This window comes from Meriones unguiculatus, chromosome 10, assembly GCF_030254825.1.
Source record: "Meriones unguiculatus strain TT.TT164.6M chromosome 10, Bangor_MerUng_6.1, whole genome shotgun sequence".
NCBI lineage: Eukaryota > Metazoa > Chordata > Mammalia > Rodentia > Muridae > Meriones > Meriones unguiculatus.
The window spans coordinates 577,893-598,479 of NC_083358.1; the positions used below are offsets into that span (position 1 = coordinate 577,893).

At 42.4% G+C, this 20,587-nt stretch overlaps 1 protein-coding gene across 3 annotated transcripts in view; it reads right to left on the minus strand.

Moving 5' to 3' along the window:
* Positions 1–4,985: 4,985 nt before the first annotated feature.
* Nrp1 (neuropilin 1) overlaps positions 4,986–20,587 on the minus strand; it is a 143,007-nt gene continuing 127,405 nt past the window's right edge. For all 3 annotated transcript variants that reach the window (XM_021647724.2, XM_021647720.2, XM_021647721.2), the window contains 5 exons: positions 17,406–17,543; positions 12,398–12,669; positions 11,860–11,956; positions 9,712–9,762; positions 4,986–7,860 (listed from right to left, as the gene is read on the minus strand). In XM_021647724.2, coding sequence (XP_021503399.1) covers positions 7,571–7,860; positions 9,712–9,762; positions 11,860–11,956; positions 12,398–12,669; positions 17,406–17,543 — 848 coding nt within the window. In that variant the 3' untranslated portion in view covers positions 4,986–7,570. The remainder of the gene's footprint in view (positions 7,861–9,711; positions 9,763–11,859; positions 11,957–12,397; positions 12,670–17,405; positions 17,544–20,587) is intronic.

Below are 20,587 nucleotides of genomic sequence, written 5' to 3' on the forward strand. Positions count from 1 at the left end.
TTGGCATTCTAATAATTTTAGCCGTCACAGCTATGTCAATTAGCTTTCTGTTGCTCTGGCAATGTACTTGAGATAATCAACTTAAAAGGAAAAATATTTGTTTTGACTCATGGTATTCAGTTTATAATTATTTGGTGCCATTACTGTGGACTGTAGCTAGACAGAACATCAAGGCAGTTAGCACATGGCAGAACTAAGCTGATCACCTTGTAGTGACCAGGAATCAGAAAAAGAAAGAAAGACAGAAACAGACAGACAGACAGAGAGACAAAGAGAGACAGATAGTGAGAGAGACAGAGAGAGACAGAGGGACCCAGGGACAAAATATACCCTTCAAGGATACAGCCTCAGTGACATACTTCCACCAGTTAGGTCCTACTTCCCACTAACCCATTAAGCTCTAACTCCAAAACCAGATATATCAGTTCTTGGGGTCATAGCCTTCCTGATCCAATCACGTCTCAAAGGCCCCACCTCTGAACACTGACATTCTGGAGATCAAACCTCCCCACGCAAAGTTTTTCGTTTTTCTGTTTGTATCTTTTTACTCTTCTCTCATACATTACATCCTAATTGCAACTTCTCCTCCCTCCATCCCCACCCCATATTCCCCCAGATCCACTCTTTTTTGTTGTTGTTGTTCAAAGAAAGAACAGTGATATCAACTGAAAATAGCTTAGCAAGATACAATAAGACTGGGCACAAACCCTCATATCAAGGTTGGATGAAACAACCAAGCAGGAGGAGGAAAAGGATTTCAAGAGCAGGCAAAAGAGTCAGAGACTGCCCCCCTCAAGGAGTTCCACAAAAAAAAAAAAAAAAAAAAAAAAAAAAAATCCAGCTACACGACCGTAATATATACGCAAAGGAGCTAGCTCAGACCTGTACAGGGCCTGTGACTGATGTTTCAGTCTCTGTGACCACTGTTTTATGAGAACCACTTAGTAGATTCTGTGGGCCACTGACACAAGGTTTTGAGATAGGGTTTCTCATTTATTCCAGACTGAGGTTTGAGTTTACCATGTAGATGAGCTGACCTTGAACCTTTGATCCTTCAATGTTAACATTTTATGTGCTGGGGTCATAGGGGTATAAAATACATCTTTATTTTTCAGTTCCCAGGATTGAATTGGGGGCTTCATGTGTGCTAGAGAAGCAAAGCATCAACTGAACTTCCCCTGCTCTTAGGTGGTTTAAATATAGCTAAAACCGAGTCAAATAAAGCAAAGCTATTTTAAGACCCTAAAAGAAGGTTCCGTTTAGCCGGAGGGCTTGAGTCATGGCAGAATTCCAAGAGATCTGAAGAGAGTGATTGCGTCTGCTTCAAATAAATCGTGCCTATGACATTAGGACATAATTTAGCCAACAATGAGAAACTTCCAGTGTTGGCAGATTTGGAGCACTGATGGCTTTCACTGGGGATGGTGGCTTCCCAGCAAGATCACACCATGACTAGCAGCCCTGTGGCTTATACCTCTGATGTGGTGACAAGGCCCCAAGAAAAGGAGCGTAGTTGGATCTGGTTCAAATGAGAAGCAGAGATGCCAAGTCACTGGAAGAGGCATAAGTAGTTGGGAAGCTTCTGTCTATCCTGGGGATTCATTTTCTTGTTGAAGCTGCCAGAACACAGTGAGTATTTGTTCCCAACCTAGAGGAAATGAGGTACTGGCCATTTTATACATCTTCCAGGTACCATTTCATTACCATGTGGAGATGAGACCTTATTTTGAAACCTGGTCCCTTGTATCCCAGGTTGACCTTGAACTTGTTTGTAGCCAAGAATGATCCTCCTACCTCCACCTCTCTCTTACTGGAATTATAAGTGGGCACCACCAGGCCTGGCTAGCGACCCTCTTTCTATGAAAACAAAACAAACAAAAAACCCAACAACTTTTGGGTGCCCCTATCTAACCATGAAATTATATTACCTGATATAACCCATCTACTTGCAAGAAAAACCCTAAACAACAAAATTAGAAATCACAAAGAAAACATTAAGCAGAGACCAGTTTCATTTTACCATTTAGTACATTAGCATCTTTAGAACTCAGTTGCCATGTATGATCTATAAGTTAACTGGAGAAATTGGTTGTTGTGAACTCAGTTTCCTCTCATCACTCTGAAGAGTTCCAGGATTTGCTACAGTTCTGTAGTACTTCAAAATCTTTAAGCCAGCACCATACCACACCAGTGGCTCTTTCTCTTGAAATAGCCCCATTTAGGCTCCTCACAAATTATGGAGGTAAAATGGCCACAAAACTCACCTGAGTGAGATTTTATTGACCTTGTAGTCATTCATTTACTCAGGGTCTCAAGTAGCCCAGCCGGGCCTTGAACTTGCTAAATTTCTGAGGAGAGATTTGGACTCCCCTCTCAAGTGCTAGGATCACAGATGTGAGCCAACATCTTTATCTTTGAGTGAGGTTTTGAACTTGCTAAACTCCCAGACTGCTTTATGTTCAGTTTAGAATGTTTACAAACCTTTCAGGGATGCCTTTCCTTATTTTTGAAGGTGTAGAAGTGATCAGAAGATGAAATACCAAGAAAATGGCTCAATGTGGTGACAGATTAATATAGATGGGCACAGGTCATCAAACCTCAAACATCTTATTAATCTGACTGGATCATCACGCAATGTACATGTGCATTCAAATATTATATCATGTCTCCAATATATGTACAATTATCACCTGCCATCAAACATAAAATCCAAGTGACAGCTCTTATTTTGCACACAGGCTGTTAATAGCAGGGCCATTTATGAAGGCCCTAGCAGACAGTGCCCTGAAAGGGAGTGGTAAGAGTCATGGGGGGAAGTAAGAGCAAATGCACTCTCTGAACCTTGGGGTTCTCATTTATAAGAGGAAGTAAGGAAACTGTTAAAACTTGCTATTATAATGTTGTTGTAGAAATGGACACTGCTAAGGCTGGGGCTTGGGGCGTTGGGAAGGTCGAGGCAGAAGATTAGAAGTTCACTGTCATTCTTGGTTACACAGCTAGTTCAAATCAGTCAGGGACCTTCCTGAAAGAGAGAGAGAGAGAGAGAGAGAGAGAGAGAGAGAGAGAGAGAGGGAGAGAGAGAGAGAAAGGAAGGAAAGGAAGGAAGGAAGGAAGGAAGGAAGGAAGGAAGGAAGGAGGGAGGGAAAGGAAGAAAAGAAGGAAGGAGGGAAGGAAGGAAGGAAAGGAAGGAAGGAAGGAAGGAAGAAAGGAAGGAAGGAAGGAAGGAAGGAAGGAAGGAAGGAAGAAAGAAAGAAAGAAAGAAAGAAAGAAAGAAAGAAAGAAAGAAAGAAAGGCTAGTTTTCTCAAAAAGAAACCTATGCATTATAGGACGTTCCTTCACTCCTTCCCTGAAAGAGCAGATCCCTCATGGGCTGTTTATTGTTTTTATATGTTCATTGTTTTTGTGTGGTGAGAAGCCTCCTGGGCACACATGCCTCAATGCCAATTTTGACTTCTTTTAAGGGCTCTTTCCCTCAGGTTTCTCAGCTTCTGAGTTGCTTAAGATTCCTAAGCACATATAGTTTAGGAGAGAAAAAAAACCTAATTCTTGGCAGAACCACAAAGCCTTATAATTATGACCAAGGAGCAGAAGAATTACCAAATGGAAACATTAGGCAAAGTCTTTGATTTGCACGGATAGTACATTCAGCCTCAGTGGCAGTAAGTTATCAAGACACACAGGAAACAGGACAGTAAATAATTTTCATGTTTAAATTAAGTGTGTCAATCCTCATGATGTTTTAACTCAAAAAGTTGAGGAGTATCATACAGTGATTTATTAAACAAAAAGCAATGCTTAGCTAAACTACCATCCAGGGAGAAGAAAGGAATGAGAAGCTTCCACGTTTAAAGCCTCAAAAGAAACAGAGACAGTAAGCCCCGTGGTCCTTGCATTGCTCTAGAACAATGTTTAGGGGCTGGGGCTGTGACTCAGCTGATAGAGTGCTTACCTAGCATTCATGAAGTTCTGTGTTCCATCTTTAACACTGTATAACCTTGGCATATACCTCTCATCACCTCAGAGGCAGAGGTAGGAGGATCAGAAATTCAAGGCTGCATAGTGAGGCTAGCCTGGGCTACATGAGCCCCTACCTCAAAAACAAAACAAAAAAGCAAACAACAAAACCAAACTGAAATAAATAAAACCTATCTAGATTAATTCTGATAAACAGCTTGCTTGCATGCATCATGTTTTCTGGAAATGTCCTTGAATGTCAGTAGAATTTAATTTCAGTGAAGGGACTACCTGATTTTATTTTCTTTCTAGGTAAAGACCTAAAAACACACACAGAAGGGAGCATTTTGTATTCTTGGGTAAGTCCTGGGAGATGGTTTTAGTACCCAGGAAAGCAAGCAGTAGAGAAAACATGACTTCCTGGCTGGAGCATGGGGTGCAGCCCCATAGTCCAGTACTCTCTGGGCTGAGGTTTTCTGCCCTTGAGGTGGGCAGACAAGTAACCCTTGTGGAGTTGGGAAGGGGTTCTGCTAGCACCATTGTGACAGGCTTTCTAAAGGATCTAGTTAACATGTTTTGGCGCAACAGTTTTTGTCCTTTTTGTGCTCAGGGAGGCTGTCATGTCATTATTTTTTCTATTGTTTTGTTTCCCAAAGGAATAGGCATTTCATTTCCCCAACACCATGCTCAGTTTTCCCCTTTTCCTAAATTTAGTATACATTCCTTACCTATTTCTTACAGGGGCAAAACTCACCAATAATAATCTGTTAATATCATAAAACCAACTTCACCATGTGGATATAAAAACCGATATAATTTGGGTGGGAAAATGTCCACTTAGAGACCAGTTCTGCCTCGCTCAGCTCTGAAGTGCTGGTTTCAGCTTCCCATCTCGGAAAGTGTCTCCTTGCTCTCTATCCACTGTCAGATTAGTTTGAAAAGATAATTTAAATCCTGGAAAGTCCCAGAAAGTGGTCTGACCCCAGTATCTTTAACAAGAACACAGCTAATGGAACAACAGCCACCAGGGTTAAGATTTTTATGAAAATGTTTAATTCACTGCTTCTTTGGAATGTGTAGTCTGGAGCTTAAGTTACAGTTCATTCTAGGTGGTTTTTATGCTACTCAGAGAATACAAATGTCATTTCAAGTTAAGGCTTCGCTGTTCATTTTGAAACAATTTACAAGTGTCATACATATCATCATAGAAAATAAAAATTTCTGTAAAAAAAATTTGCACAAAATTTTATGAGGGTACAAAACATGAAGCAATAAGATACCATAAAATGAGACATCTTACTACAGAAAGTCTTATAGATTTCAATAAAGAAAAAATATGTTATTTTACACCTTTAAAAATTACGAAAGAATCTAAAACAATATAAACTGAACATTTTGTAACACTGCCTTTACAAATTAATAACTTTATAAACATATAACTTTTAAATATATTTATCAGTGCAAGGTACTTTAAAATTTAAAGTTGCAGTATCATTTTTCCTTGGCTGAGGACAATGGTAAAGTCTGTTGCCTTAGAAACAAAGTCTTACTTAATGCTTTCCTCCCAGTATGATTATAACAAGTGAATAGATGCTCCTGGGAATAAAAACATTCTCTCTCTCTCTCTCTCTTTCTCTAGTGATCAATACTTTCCTGGAAAAAAGACATTCTCAATCCCATTAAACCAGGGTGAACGAGCCATTTGTTCAGGAAGCAAAGGTGATCTCTAAGAAACATAACTGAGTTAGACCTACACCCACACAAGGAAAGGAGAGAGCTTGGGGTTCTCGTGCACAGCTCAGCAAGACAGAAATTCATCAGTCGGAAGCTGCTCTGTGTTAAGTTATTTACCTCTTCGTGCTGTTGAGGCTTATGTCTTGCCAGCCCTAAGACAGGCTTTTTTTGTTTGTTTGTTTGTTTTGTTTTTTTTCTTTATGAGCCTTGGAAGTTTCTAGAAGCATTCATTATTTTTTTTTTTCAGAGGTTCTGCTGAATGGGTTGTTCTAAACATTTGTTTTGATTTTATGTGCCCCTTCTGCCTGGTCTTAACATAGTTTTGCCTCAGGCATCAGATTTATTGTTTATTTCTTAAATGAGCTGTTCTTTTCACTCTCCCCCTCTGATCCAATAACAAGCAAGAAGGTTCTCAGGGCTCATTATTTGGATGTAAAAATTTCAGGTCCTTTTAGACTCAGAGATTTTATTCAGTGCTTCCTGTGGCTCTTATCTGAAAGCCAGTTGGCATTCTTTTCTCTTTCAACTTATGACTTCCGTTAGACACAAACATTCATATCAAATATCAATCTAATCAGAATGGATGGGCACATGGCTTAAGGAAAAAAGATACTGTCACTTTAACCAGTTAACAAGAAACCCAAAGTTAGACTTTGGAGGACAAAATTAGGAATTCCTCTTACTTAATTATCTTAAAACATAAAGTCTAGTAAAACTGTTCGCCATTGCCAGCAGGTTAAAGCTGCAAGGTTCATTCTGGACAGTGGCAAATGCTTTCATTCTAAGAGAGAGAGGAAAAAACAAAAATAAAAACAAAAACAAAAAAACAAAGAACAGAGAAAGGAAAGAGCCAAGAGTTTACATCTGAAAATACATTCCATAGGAAAGAACAATGAGAGAGAACATTGCAGCTTTATACAAAGGGTCAAGAGATATGACATTGAACTTCAGAAAAAAGCAGAATGATCACGCCACATTGCCAGGTCTTCAGAGCCCTTGCCTTCCCAGGGTCGGCGTCGCACACTAAAATATACTTTCTTCTTAGTCAGTGGGCCACCAGGTCTGATTGAAGAGAGGGTTTTCACCAGAAACAGAGTAGGTCATCCACGGGACACAAGGAACCAGTACAAACAAAAAGGCACTTGAGAGGACGAAGACTAGCCAGTGCCGAGGACTTCTGTGGTGGTCATCAGCGGGACACCGGGGCCAGTAGTTTGGTGGCTGCACGGTGTGGTATTCTGAGCAGAGGTCACAAACACGAGATTCAGTACAGCACTGGAAACATCAAGAAAATCTGTTGATATTGCTTGGTGAACAGAGCGGACACGCTATATGGGTACTGAGGCCACAGTACTTTGCAAACAAAACAGTCTGTGAGTCTTTTTTTTTTTCCTTTTTTCTTCTTTTTTTCTGTGCTCGCCGCAGGTAGCGATGCAAAGGTGGGTGTTGCCATCCCACGAAATGTAGTTACGCTAATATGCCCTGGGCACTGGGCTACAGGTCACATGTCCATCAAAAGGGCCCACTGAACAATGCCTGGTGCCAGCATCTTGGATTTTGCAGTTTCCGAGAAGAATCCACCACAGGGTAAGAAGAGAGAGAGAGGACTAAAGGGGGGGGGGGAGAGGATGAACCATGAAGTCAGTCACACTTAGTCTCAACTGGCTTCTGATTACCCAAATGAAACCGAGAGAAGAAAGTGGGCTGTACACGATTCCTGTTGTCACCTCAGTCACCTGCTTGTGTCTGTAGGTGACGCTCATTGAAGCTCCTGAGAAAAGCCTGGCGTGGCGTCATGGACGCCCTTCCCAGCTTACAGTGAAAGCAGAGCAAGAGTCCCGCACCTCCGCTGTCCTCCAGTGCTCCCTCCAGCGCCGTGCTTCATGCCTCTGAGTAATTACTCTGTGGGTTCAGTTTATCTTTTTTCAATTTTACTCCATCCACAAGTTCAAAGTTATAGTTCTCCAGGGCAGACAGGTTTCTTTCAGACATCCCACTGTGCCAGCAGGCACAATACAGCACAACTCCACAGACTGCGCCCAGGAGTACCCCCAGGGCGCTCATGGCTATGATGGTGATCAGGATGGGGTCCAGGGTCTTAAGTACGTTGCCTGGCTTTCTGGAGATGTTCTTGTCACCGTCCCCTTCCTCTCCATATCCTGGGGTGCTCCCTAAGGAAGGAGACAGATTGACTCATGAACACTGAAAGGCTACAAGTGAGTAGACAGAAAATCAGGAAAAAGGGAAGGATTTGGGAGGCATTGTTCACCTCTGTGCATGGGGATGGAGGAAGGGGGGGCTGTGCTGGACTGTAGAGATGGACACTGAGGTTACAACCTAGACTAAATCAGTCTAGACTGACAGATGTGTTTATATTTGAGACAAGGCCTCTAAGCCCAGGCTGGCCTTGAACTCAGCATGTAGCCGAGGATGACCTTGCATTTCTGATCCCCACTTCCTTGGTGTTAGGATTGTAGGCATGCACCACTATGCCTATTACCTATGTTGCTGTGGATTAAACTCAAAGCTTAGTGCACGCTAGGCAAGCACTCTACCAGCTGAGCTTCAGCCTCAGATGTGCAGGCATGAAGTTTTGCCAAATCTCCGTCACATGTTATCTAATGTGTTTAGTGGGTGTATTTAAACATTCTCCTGACATCTGCCTGACCTCCCAGGCAGGCCTAATAATGGTGCCACTATGGGGTGCTGTTCCTGGTGTCCCTATGGGTTTATACACAGAAAACCATGAACACCTCTTAAACCAAAGATGATGCTAGTAATACTGAAAGAGAGACCTTTTTTCTGAATAAGTTAATGCCTACTCCTGTCATGCAGAAAGGACTGTGGCATGGACTGAGAAACAGTGTTTGTGCCAAAGAGAAGATGTTTAATAATCAGTGTCTTCACCACCCTGGTCATGCTGCTGGAGACCGTCACGCTGCTCTGCAAAGGAGTCCCTAGGGATGTGTTTGCTTTAGAGTGGAACATGAGAAGTTATTAGCATGGGGGCTTTGAGCCTAATTACCTGGTGCTAGGAGCAGGACTGAAATGCTAATGGGCAGCTTGTGTGGTGTTTACTTAATGGTGCCCTGATCAACTGAGATTCCAATCAGCAAAAACTAAAAATATGAGATGGGAGTCCCTAAGCAGGGAAAAACAAGCCTTGGGGGCATATTAATACTCTCTCCCTTGATGAAAGATTGTTTTGAAACAACTTCTAATAAAGTTTACAGCTGTGTGGACTTGAAAATGTTTTAATACTTGCAACAGCACAGAGCTGTGTTTATTATTTCTCCGTTTGTGACTGGCTGTACATATAGTAGGCCATATTTAATGGCGATGGATGGCAATCGTCACTGCTCATGCCAGCTGTGAGCAATGCTGGCCAGGTCTTCTACCTGAGCACCGAGAAGTGCTAACCCAAACCACACATTTTAGAGCTAATCAAACACCCAAGGCCACCCCTAATTAGCTATGCTACTTCTGTTTCAGTCCTGCTGTCTGTCAAATGGGAGTAAGCTTGCCTTGTGCAATTGCTCTGAGGGTTCAGGACGACATGCCTTTGCTGCTTGGAGTGTGAAGTTCCTTAGTAAGTCCTTAGTAAGTTACCCCAGATGTCAGGCCAGGATAAGAAAACAGGACAAGATCCTCAGAGAAGGCAGGCTCCTCAAGAAGCTGCCCTCCTCAAGATTCTGCCTGGGAGGTGAACAGGCACAAGAATTTGTTGGCTTCAGGTGACTACATGAATAGTCTCCACAATTTTCCATTTTGTGATTTTTGTTTCAGGCAGGGAGGAATGGGGCATACTCACTCCTGGGAGTGCAGCCTCACAGTGTCACCCCCAACTTCCCTACCAGCTAGGGGCAGACAGAGATCCAATCCACACCCACTCCCCTAAGCACAGGGTCCCATTTTATCCGAGCTGCCTGGACATACTAGTGTATTAAGATTCCAGAGACATTTCTATACAAGCAGCAAAACCACAAGAAAGTAAAAGAGGTTGATGAGTGAGATGAATTTACCTGTTTCATCAATTTTAATTTCTGTGTTCTTTTTATCCAGGTCTGTTGGTTCTGATAAGGCAAAGAAAATGAAGAGATGTTTAAATTACCAATAAAATAAATCAGATATGATAAGCACAAACTGCAATGGAAACCATCCAACCTTTCTGCTAGGCTTCCATAGTTTAGATCACAAAGTGTTCCTTTACATGACTCAGAAATGCTATTAAAGGGCAGAGGGACAGGTTTTGGCATGCGGAATGTGAAAGAATGATGAAAATGAGAAACACAAGTGGGAATGGATCCATCACTGTGAGGGTGTAGGATGCTGATACTGCTTCCTACTGTTGGTGTGTGCTAAACTAACTTTTGAAAGAGCGCAATGGCTCTTTGAGCCAGGGAAGTTCTTCTGGTGCTTTATCAGAAATAAGTAAAATAAAATTTTATGGACAAAGTGGAGCCTTAGGGCTGGGTACAGCCCTGAGTCCTGTATCCCTGAATTTAAAATCTTGTGTTATACATAATAAGTACTTTAGTAAATTTGTACATATGAATGGTTCATCTGTAGTTGGTACTAATAGATTCTATGACTAGATTGTTCAATAAGATATATTTAGTGAATAATTATATAATTATGTACATATGCATGTGAAGGCCAGAGGTTGAAATCAAGTATCATTTCTCAATTTCTTTTCATCTAAGTTTTTGAGACAGGATCTTGTATTGGACCTGGAGCTCACTGGTTCAGGTAGATTGGTCAGCCCATGAGCTCCAGGGATCTACCTGTGACTGCCTCCCCAGTGCTGAGGTTCTGTATGTCTGTCTGCTCCTGTGCCTGGGTCCTAGGGATCCAGCTCATGTCTTCAGCTTGTATCACCAGCCCTTTTAGACCACTCTTTATTGGTTCATCTAAGTAGGCCAAAGCCATTAAAGGAAAAAGCTCACAAGCCAGCGTCCATTTAATTCAATGTACAACTTGGCACATTGCTCTGTATATAGATCACAGCCAGGTAGAACTTAATGGCCTGAACTGAGTTTATCTTTTTGTTTTCATTCACGGAATTTGCTTTTCTATCCCTGAAACATCCCCTTCTTAGTCTCAACTTGGGAGAGGAACACAGTATTACACATACGGGGTTAACTATTGGAAATATACATTCGAATCACCAGATCGCCATAGTAATGAGTAATTTGAAAAAAAAAAAAAAAAAAAAAAAAAAAAAAAAAAAAAAAACAATGTCAGCCGAACTATTAAACTGTATCATTTGTGAAACTGCTGGGTAGGATGGCATTGAAGAGGTTTCCTAACGTAGAATGAAAAAGCAGACTATTAGTCACTGTTGTCCTTTTTTCAGTTTCTTCAATTGACAGTATCAAATTATTTCCCCTTTAAGGATTACATATATTCAATGTGTTATATAATAAAAGATTTGTAAGTTGTGGAAATGACCAAAAACCCATTCCAGCCAACAGGCCTCCTTTGTCTTCAATTTGCCCAGCAGGCTTATTCCATTCCGTTATAATTAACAGCCTATTATGTAATGATGTATAACAAAAGTTTCAGTGTAGCAAATGGAGCCTAAGACTAATTACTGTGCTATTACATTGTCATTAGTGATGATATTTGTAATTATGGATCAAGAACTGGGATGAATTGGCTTTCTATGTCTGACTTTCATGTGTGGATTGTACAAGGCCATCATGACAACCCTGTTAGGCAGATCCCTGACTCGCCAAGTCACATTAGCTAGCAGCAGAGTCAGAAGCATCTACTTATTTACACTACAGTGATGAATGTTAGTGTCTGTGACTGATTGACAATGTAACACTAATTCAGTTCTCTGTGATAAACATGTCCGAAGACCCACTGTTTTGTTTCCACACTCAGATTTCAGAATGGTCCAGATGTCTGTGTGTTCTACTCACCATCAAAATGTTTCCATATGCCAGATATGACAGCTAAGCTACAGTCTTTAGATTCTGGAGGCATCAATCAGACTTTCTAGGTGACTAGGTTAAATGACGAAGTAAGTGAAGATGAACTGGCCCACTTCTATGCCCTACTTACATGTGAATTCTGGTCTAAATGACAAGGCAAAGTCCATCACTTGTTAAGAATCCTGCAGGGGAAAAAGGCTTTATTCATTTCCAGCCTAAACTCATCCTTACTTGTACAGTCCTCCTGAGAAATGTGGTTGTTAATACTGATGTCATCCACAGCGATTCCACCAAGGTTTCCTTTCCCAATTTCACCTTCAAAAATAACCTGAAAAAATGAAATGGTTTTCACAATATTTTAAAGTTCTGTCTTCAACATCAATATTTACAAACACTCTCTCAATTGAAGCTTTGCCATAAGTTCATGAGACTGCATGCAAGTTAAATTCATGAGCTTGCACAAAAGTTAAACACATGAGATTGCATATAGACACAGCAGAGTGACTCAATTTTTCCTATCATGGCAGAGATGATTCAAACCTCTGCTCGCATTCATTTTTCATAAGACAAACTTTAAAAAGGAAGAAAAATATTTAAGTGAGAGGGATGGTATCTGTGACATCTTGGAAATGAGTTATGCTGAAGGATTTTTCCCTTTCCCTGCTGCCGTCTAAGAGACAATGAGAGGCGACAGTTCAGGGCGGTAAGGAGTCTCACACATGACCCCATGTCCCGCAGCCACAGCCCCCCCTTGCGGAAGGGCTCTTACCTGATACAGTTTCAGAGATTTGTGCAGCAAGACACGCCCTTCTTTCCAGTGGTCTCCTTGGTGCCCAACCACCATCCAGACCAGCTGATCATACTCCTCTGGCTTCTGGTAGCGCAGTTTGACCCGCAGTGTGCCGACATGGGAGCCAGACATGTGATACCAGAAGGTCATGCAGTGGGCAGAGCTCTGGGAATAGACCACGGGGCTCACCAGGCGGGCTACTTTGCCCTTCTGATTTTCATCAGCTTGGGAATAGATGAAGTTGCCATCTCCTGTTGAGGCAAAACTCTGTGTCAGAGAAACCAGAAAAATTGATTGTACTTCTCTTTCTCTCCTGTCAAGTACTACCCATACAAACATTTTCCTGGGTGGGACCGAAAAACCAAGCAGCCTGTGGAAATAATAGATGCAATTATTGCGAACCCCGTAGGCACTGGTGTTCCTGCTCTAAGAGGCTTTGAATGGACTTTGGGTACTATTTACCTGGATCATGGTATCATGAGGAACCAGCATACAAATTTTATATGTCTTTATACTGTCAAAGCTAGACTATAAACAAAGTCTGTCTCCAGACTTTGAGGAAAGTGTTTCAGCACATCCATGTATGCTCAGATACCCTGGGCATTAGCTAAGGTGTCAATCACTGGGAAGAAAATCTGCTGGCTAAATGTGGCTTGTTGATATTGCACTTTTCCAAATGATACAGTTAAATATTCTTGTGTGTGTGACTGTGTGTGTGTATGCATGTGTTTGTGTGCATGCATGTATTCAGGAGCTCATACTATGCATGTAGAAGCTAGAGGAAAGCCTTGGGTATTATTTTTCAGATGCTACTCTTTGTTTGTTGAGACAGTCTCAACAGCTTACAACTCCACAAACAGTATGGGCTTGCTGGCCAGCAAGCTTAGGGGAAACACCTGTCCCCAGTGCTAGGGAAACAAGTCTATGCCATCACACCCTTTTCAAACACGGATTCCAGGGATTGAATCCTTGTGTTTACAAAGCAAGGACTTTTCCCCCCCGTCTGAGCCATCTCACTAATCTCTAAACATCTTTAGAAATTGTTCTTTTTTTCCATTCTGTTTATGTTAATGGTCTATGGATTGCTCAACTGTGCCCAAGAATTTGATTCTCACCTGAGAGTCTGCTTCTGTTTGCTGGGCTTCTGGTCCAAAGAGAAGCAAGTCTGTATTTCTAAGGCTCATTTGAACATGCTGTTTTGGCAATGGAGATGTTGTGGCGCCATGAGGACTTGCTGTTGGCTCTGCTTTAATCACCCCCAGTGGGAACATTTGTTCTTGCTTCCACCTGGTCTAAACACACAACTTGTGGGCCACCTTTTGCTCTACGAATAGGAATCACAAACTCGCACACCTCGCCTGATGTAACTGGAAATTTGATGTGACGGCCAGGTCTCGGGGGGCAGCAGGGTGTTTCCGTCATGGCCCCACAGACTCGCAAACCTGTGAGGGACCTTTTCACTGTGCATGTGAGGGCATGTCCTCAGGCTTGGTTCCAGTAGTATCTAATTGTCTCAGTAGGCAGCTCTCTTCCCTTACTAGGTAATCAACCTCAGCTCTCACAGATGCTCTTATTAAGTCAGTGAATGGAGCCATAAGGAAGGGTGGACACAGGTCACTGCTCCAGATGTGTGTGAGCCACTACAGGGCATCTCCTTCTGCCCTTGAGGGGCATGTACCCTCAGTGCCTGCTGACTCTGGTACTCCTGGGTTTCTATTATTCCCCTGTCAAGACCTGGTGTCTGTCTTTGTGACAATATCATTGCCTCAGTGCGTGGCAGGTTGGTCCACTGAAATGCACAGGGAAAACCTACACCTGTCCTGTGCCTGCCTCCTGATTGATCCTTTGGGAAAAAGACCAAAGTCAGAATGTTGAAGGGAGGAAACAGATTGTGTGGTCCATACTCTGCCACCAGTCTAACTGCTGCACATGAAGCTTTTATCCCAACTACACTCTGGTACTATCTCTCAGAGAAATTTCCTTTGATCTCCTGAGTTATAATTACATGCGAGTCTATGTGTATGCATGGTGCATGTGTGTATGTGTGGGGGCAGTAATGTATGGTGGGCATTCCTCAATCACTTTTCCATTTCATTTTAAGACTAGTCTCTCTGTGAGCCCTGAGTCCCTGATTTGGTTAGACTGGCTAACCATCAGCCCCAAAGACCCTCTAGTCTCCCCAGCAGTGGGATTATAGGTACACAGGCCATGCCTGCCTTTTATATAGGCGCTGGAGCTCTCAGTTCAGATCCTCCTGTCTTCATGACAGACACTCTCCTGTAGAACCATCTCCCTGAACCCGACGGGGTTCTCTTTTACACTCACTGCACACCTGCCACTGAGCACCCCTATAGCCACACTGTGATGGCTTCCACCTGCTACTAGACACCAGGCCCTCCTCCTTAGCCTCCCTCAGCATCCACAGACATTATGAGTTAAAAAAAGTTCATGTTCAAGTCCTTTGGACAAAGGGGTACAGTGCAATGCACCATCTGTGCTGGTGAGTTCTAAACTTTTGAATTCAACAAACTTCAGATAAAAAGTACTGCAAATTATGTCCATACTGAAAAAGCACCAATTTTTCTCCTAAAAAACACACAATAAGGACGAGTCACATAGCATTTTTATTATATTAGGTATTGTAATTAAAATGTAAATCTTTTTATCTTAAGGTAAATGTAGGTAGGTTTTATGCAAACATCATGCCATTTAAGGTGAGACACATATGGGAGCTAATTGTACCTATATTTCCAGTGCTGAGCACAGCAGCTGCCGAGTAAACAGCCTGCTCAAACAACATTTGTTCAGTGAACAAAGAAGCTGGAATTGTTTATAAAGAGGTCCACAGATCCATTTCTATAGTATTCCTGTACATTCAAAATTAGGAATTTTACTTAAGCAGTAATACTTTTAAAATGCTTCAACATTTAATTTGTAAAGTTTCAAATATCATTAGCATTACTTTTAAGAAGCGGTTTCACTATGCAGCCTGGGCTGGCCTTTAACTTGTGTCTTCATGCTAAGGGCTAGGAATCTAGTGAGCAGCACTGTGCCTATCTTCCAAGTCTTATTAGAAAGTGCAGGGCTGGGGTTATAGCTCAGTTTGTACAGTGCTTGCCTAGCATGCATGAAGCCTTGGGCTCATTCTCCAGCACCACATAAATCTGGGTGTGGTGGCAGATGCCTATAACCCTAGCCCTCCAAGATAGAGGCAGGAGGAGTAGAAACTCAAGGTTGTCATCAGCTAAAAGTGAGAACTTAAGGCCAGCTCTGGCATGAGTGAGTCTTGTCTCAAAAAAAAAAAAAAAGTCAATATCCAGTGAAAACCCAAGTTCATGAGAGTTAGCAGGTGGGGGCTACTTTCATTTAGATTGCTCCTTGTACACACGTTCCTACCTTTTCCATGCAAGGCATGCCTACCTCTCCCAGATGATCACATTTCTCTCATGCAATGGGAGGCTCTTTCTAGTTAAGGAAGAGCCAACTGCCAGTCAGTCTCAGTGGCCGGGAGAACAAAAGAGCCACGTAGTCTGAAGGAATCACCCTTCTCTATCTACTGAGAATCCAGGAAATGTATTCTTCTGATTCTCCAGTGCACAAAGCACTGCTGTTTCCCTTTCAGACATTTTATCAGATTCTGGGTCGGGAACTGTGTCTTCGTTTTCTCAATTAGCGCTCTACTTCTTTGAGCCTTTTAGCTTTTGTTTCTGGCTAACATAGCTTTTCACCCCCTTTGAATGTCAGGTCCTACTGAGCCATTTCGCTTCACTTTGCATCCATTTTTCCACCATTACTGCCTTCATCTCAGCTAATTGCATTTAGTTAATCTGATGCCATTTATGTGTACAGTGCCATTCACAGTCAAAGTATTTTAAGTTTTCTAAAACCGCTTGTCTTAAGATTCAATGGAAAGTGTCTCGGAATTGAAGGAGTCCAATTTTATCCAATTTCCTTGTCACTCTCATTAGGAAAGGAGGTAGCTGTGGCAGAAAGAGGCCTCTTCATCACAGAAAAGTGAGTGGCAGTATGGGAAAGAGGTGGGGTACCTTGTACCCATCTGGAAGTCCATAAACCAGCCACCCCCAGAGCTGGCATGTGAAAATTTAGGGCTACTTCAGCACCCTAAATACTTAACTTAGGAGTCTTTTGAAGGGGTGCTACTGAATACAATTCAGGAGTATGGTGTGAGGTGGGGTGTGTGGGGAACACAGTGAATCAGCTGTCTGTACTCATTCCTTTCCCAGCGATTCTTCGTAGGAGGGAACTATGGGTTGGGAAGGGGAGTATGGAACTTAGAGGATTGGGCTAGGCTGAGAGGTGTCTCCTGAACAGTCTCATCCTACATTGTTCTCCCTTTACTTCAGGGCAACAGAGAGTAAACACTGGCATACGTGCTGCACCGGGCCATGCTCTGCGGCAGAGTGGGAGGCTGCGGTCACTGAGGAGGCAAGCTTGCGTACAAAGAGACACTGGGCACTAGTATGTCTTTCCTGAGACACGATCTCGCATGGCCCACGCTGGCCTGGAACTCCGTATGTAGCCAAGATGGTCCTGAACTTCAGATCCTCCGGTTTGCCCCTCTGAGTACTAGGATTGCAAGGCATGTGTCATGCCTGGTTTTAAGCTGTTTTGTTCCCTACTATTGAAAATGGTTAAAGTTGTCCTTAGTAAAAGTCTGGGAAAACTAGAATGAATTTGAGTTCACTGAATATGCCTAAGGTTGACGTTGGTAAAAGTAAGCATGGTTCTCCCATCCTTTCTCACTTTGTTTTTGAGGGAGGCTAACCAGTAGTCAGACTCAGTCAGGATTACTATTCTTGCCCCAAGCCTTTCTCCACTGAGGAAAGAATCCTTGAGAATTCCAGAAAACAAACCCACCAGTGAATGCTTCTAGCATTGCTTATCACCCCTATAAAGCTACAGTCATCAGGAACTTTCCCTGGTAACCAAAGGTGTGCCTAGCATGGAGCCTCGGCAGCACTCTTACCTGTGTGGTCCTGAATGGGCCCTGTCTTGCTGGTCAGCACACTCCACTTGAGCTGTGCGTGGCTGTCATGTTCCCAGTGGCAGAATGTCTTGTGAGAACCCCAGCCAAACTCGCAGTTAAAGCCGTATGTTGGGAACTCTTCAGTGGGGAAGGACAGATAGACACAAAGGGAGGATTAACCATCAGCATCAGGAAGGCCATTAATATTCTCCTGGGAAACATTTTTCAAAAGATAATTCCATATTTGTTCCAAAGCTATAGGAAACCCGCAAACCCCATGATTACCAAGAAACTAACAGATGCATGAACAACTCACAATGTTTGCGAAGTCACAGTTAGTATTATCACTTTTTTGTTCATCTTTAAAACGGTTAGGGTTGCCCATCAAATTGGGTTTATGTAAGGCTTCCAGGAAGGCTACTTCCCAAGTTTTACACGTGTATTGGGCATCAGTGGCATTTTCCTTGTTTTGCACAACAGCCAACATGAAAGGTAATCTTACTGAGGACGAACCATAAACATTGATATCCATCAATGAAAGGATTCTTATTAGAGATTGGTTGTAAGGCTCCAAAGCTGGGATGTGCCTTGGCAGGAAGCCTGGCCCTGAAATCCCTGCTCATCACACCAGCTGATGAACCAAGCCTTGTGTCAGGGAGGAATGACTGAAGCGTTTTGCTTTGATTATTTTTTTTTCTTCTGTTTTGATTATTTTTTTTTCTTTCCACAAGGTCAATTAATTTCAGAATAAATCCTTTCTTTAGTGAATTTCTAAATTTGCATATGAATTGTTCACTCCACTTAAAACCTCAATTTGAGGTCATATAAAGCCCCAACTCATTTAAACATCGACCCTTCAGAAATACTTTAAAAATTTTCCAAATGCTGTCTTTGGAAGCTGAAAGCATAAATGGGTTTGTAGGAAGGCGTCTGACCTTAGTGCTCTTTAACCCCGAAGCCTTTCATATATTCCACCGGTTCTATGAAAGGCCCTCGAGTTTGTAAGTACTGAAAAAAACAAAAACAAAAACAAAAAAAAAAACAGTGATAGTAGAGTGTTGTTTGGCAGGAGCAGGAGTCAGCAGAGGCTAAAAACTATTCCAAAGATGAGATCATTCATTGTGCCTTCCTGTCTCCACGCAGAACAAGCCTGAGACTAGGCGTCCACAAGATGGCAGTATTGAGTCAGACAGAGCCGCAGCAGGGCGGCCTGCCCAACTTAAGTGGAGTCTAAAAAGAGTTGCTGCGTAAAATAAAGGAAAGCCTGCTATTATGGGATGTCTTAGGGTCAGGCGGAGAGCACGTCTCCTTTTGAGCATTTCTTTAATTTCCCCAAGTGTTTAACACAAAGTTCTTCTATTGCTCTTTCAGTTCTCTCCAGTGCCCCCCCCATTAACAATAGAGGGAGGGGTTTTAATAGGAAGATTTATTAAATAGATAAGGACGATTTGCTTTGCAGGTTTTGGTTTTCATGTGTAAGTGTCGGATTTTGTAAGGAACTCACCATCTGAATAATCAGAAGGAAGTGAGATGTAAGTCCTTATAATAAAGAGGTAATGTGACCACCCAAAGGGTGGACAGAGCTGTTCCGAAACAGAAGTTGATCACGTGAAGTGTTCATTGTGCGCATGCTCAGCTAGTGCAAAAGGATAGCTTGAATGTCAAAGGGGAGGGGCTTTTCATGTGCAAGATACTAAAGCATAAACTGGGACTTTATAAGGCTCAAAAAAAAAAAAACAAAATCTCTCCTGAAGTTACTGCCCTTGGGTAGCAAAACTGACTTTTGCAGATGACATGTCAACATCCTTGCCCTGAATGTACTATTGTGCAATTTCATGGTAGGAAATGCTGATGTGAAAGTGTGAGGTTTGGACTTTTTTTCCTTCAGTCTGCTTTGTAAGATGTTCAAGAGGGTGGAAAGCCTTCGCAACACATGGCTAACGCATAAACTTTGCTCTATGGTCCAAAGAAATATCACACCATGCATACACTATGTTAGCTAACATTTTGATGGCATCATAAAGCTTATGAACTTGGTGTTTTAGCAGTGACTAGGACAAGAAGAAAGATCTCCTCATATTGCCCTTCTCCTGGTGGGTAGCAGGCCACTTTCTTCTCCTAGTGGCCTGGCCAGTCCTAGAATTTAACTAGGGATCCACCTTTACATTGTATTGAACCCTCTTGTCTTCTTCTCCTGTTTTAATAGCTTATGCCCATCTAATTCATTTTTTTTTAATGAATGCATTTTAGAGGGGCAGGAATCTGGTTTGCAGAATGTGTAGCTCAGTGCTGACAATTCAAGCCCAGATACAAAGGCGACAGAACATTCAAAGTAGCAGCAGACATTTGTAGAGGGTGAAAGAACACTGCAAAGGGATCAGGAAAGAATAATAAAAGAGGGAGAGAGGAAGAGAATAAAGTCAAGTGGAAGAAAGATACAAAGATATAAGGACACTGACAGCTAAGCTTTTAAATTATTACCCAGATCCTGGAGTTGTGAGCAGTTCTCATTAAATTCAATAGTAATAATTGGACTAAATCCCTTCTTAAAAATAGCAGGAAACAATATTCTGAGCTTAAAGCAATTTATGGCCTCTGTGAGCAAATGGCAGCTGTGCTGCTGAACCGAGCTTGCCTGCAGTTGAGTCATTAAGCACAGGATGTAAGCAAGGACTTAATTTTCAAGTCAAGGCTCCTGTCCAGTATGATCACAGCTTAGACATCAGCTGGTCCTAAAGTTCAAGCAAGCAAGGCACGGAAACCCACACAATCATAAGTCACCAACCTACTGCGAGCTGCTGTGGTGATGTAAAAAGACCCTCAAGGGTGAAAGTCCTCTGCAAAGAGAACTGCATTACACAGGGGTCTTGGCACTTTCTGCCCAAGCATCAACAGCCTTTTATGCCTCTGATGACAACCTAGGCAATATGAATATTGAATTCCTGCTGAGCTTATTATATTGTTAAGAATCCTCAAAAATGAACTCTCCCCACCCTTTCCTCTCTGTGTTTGTGTGCATAGATCTATCTGCTAATGCATGCATGTGTGTCAGAGGCCAATCTCAGATGTCATTCTTCAAGCACCATCCATATTGTTTTTTTATGATAGGCTTTCACTGGGTCCGGGGAACTTGCCCAGTAGGCTAGGCCTGCAGAGCCACTGTGATCTGCTTGTCTCCACCT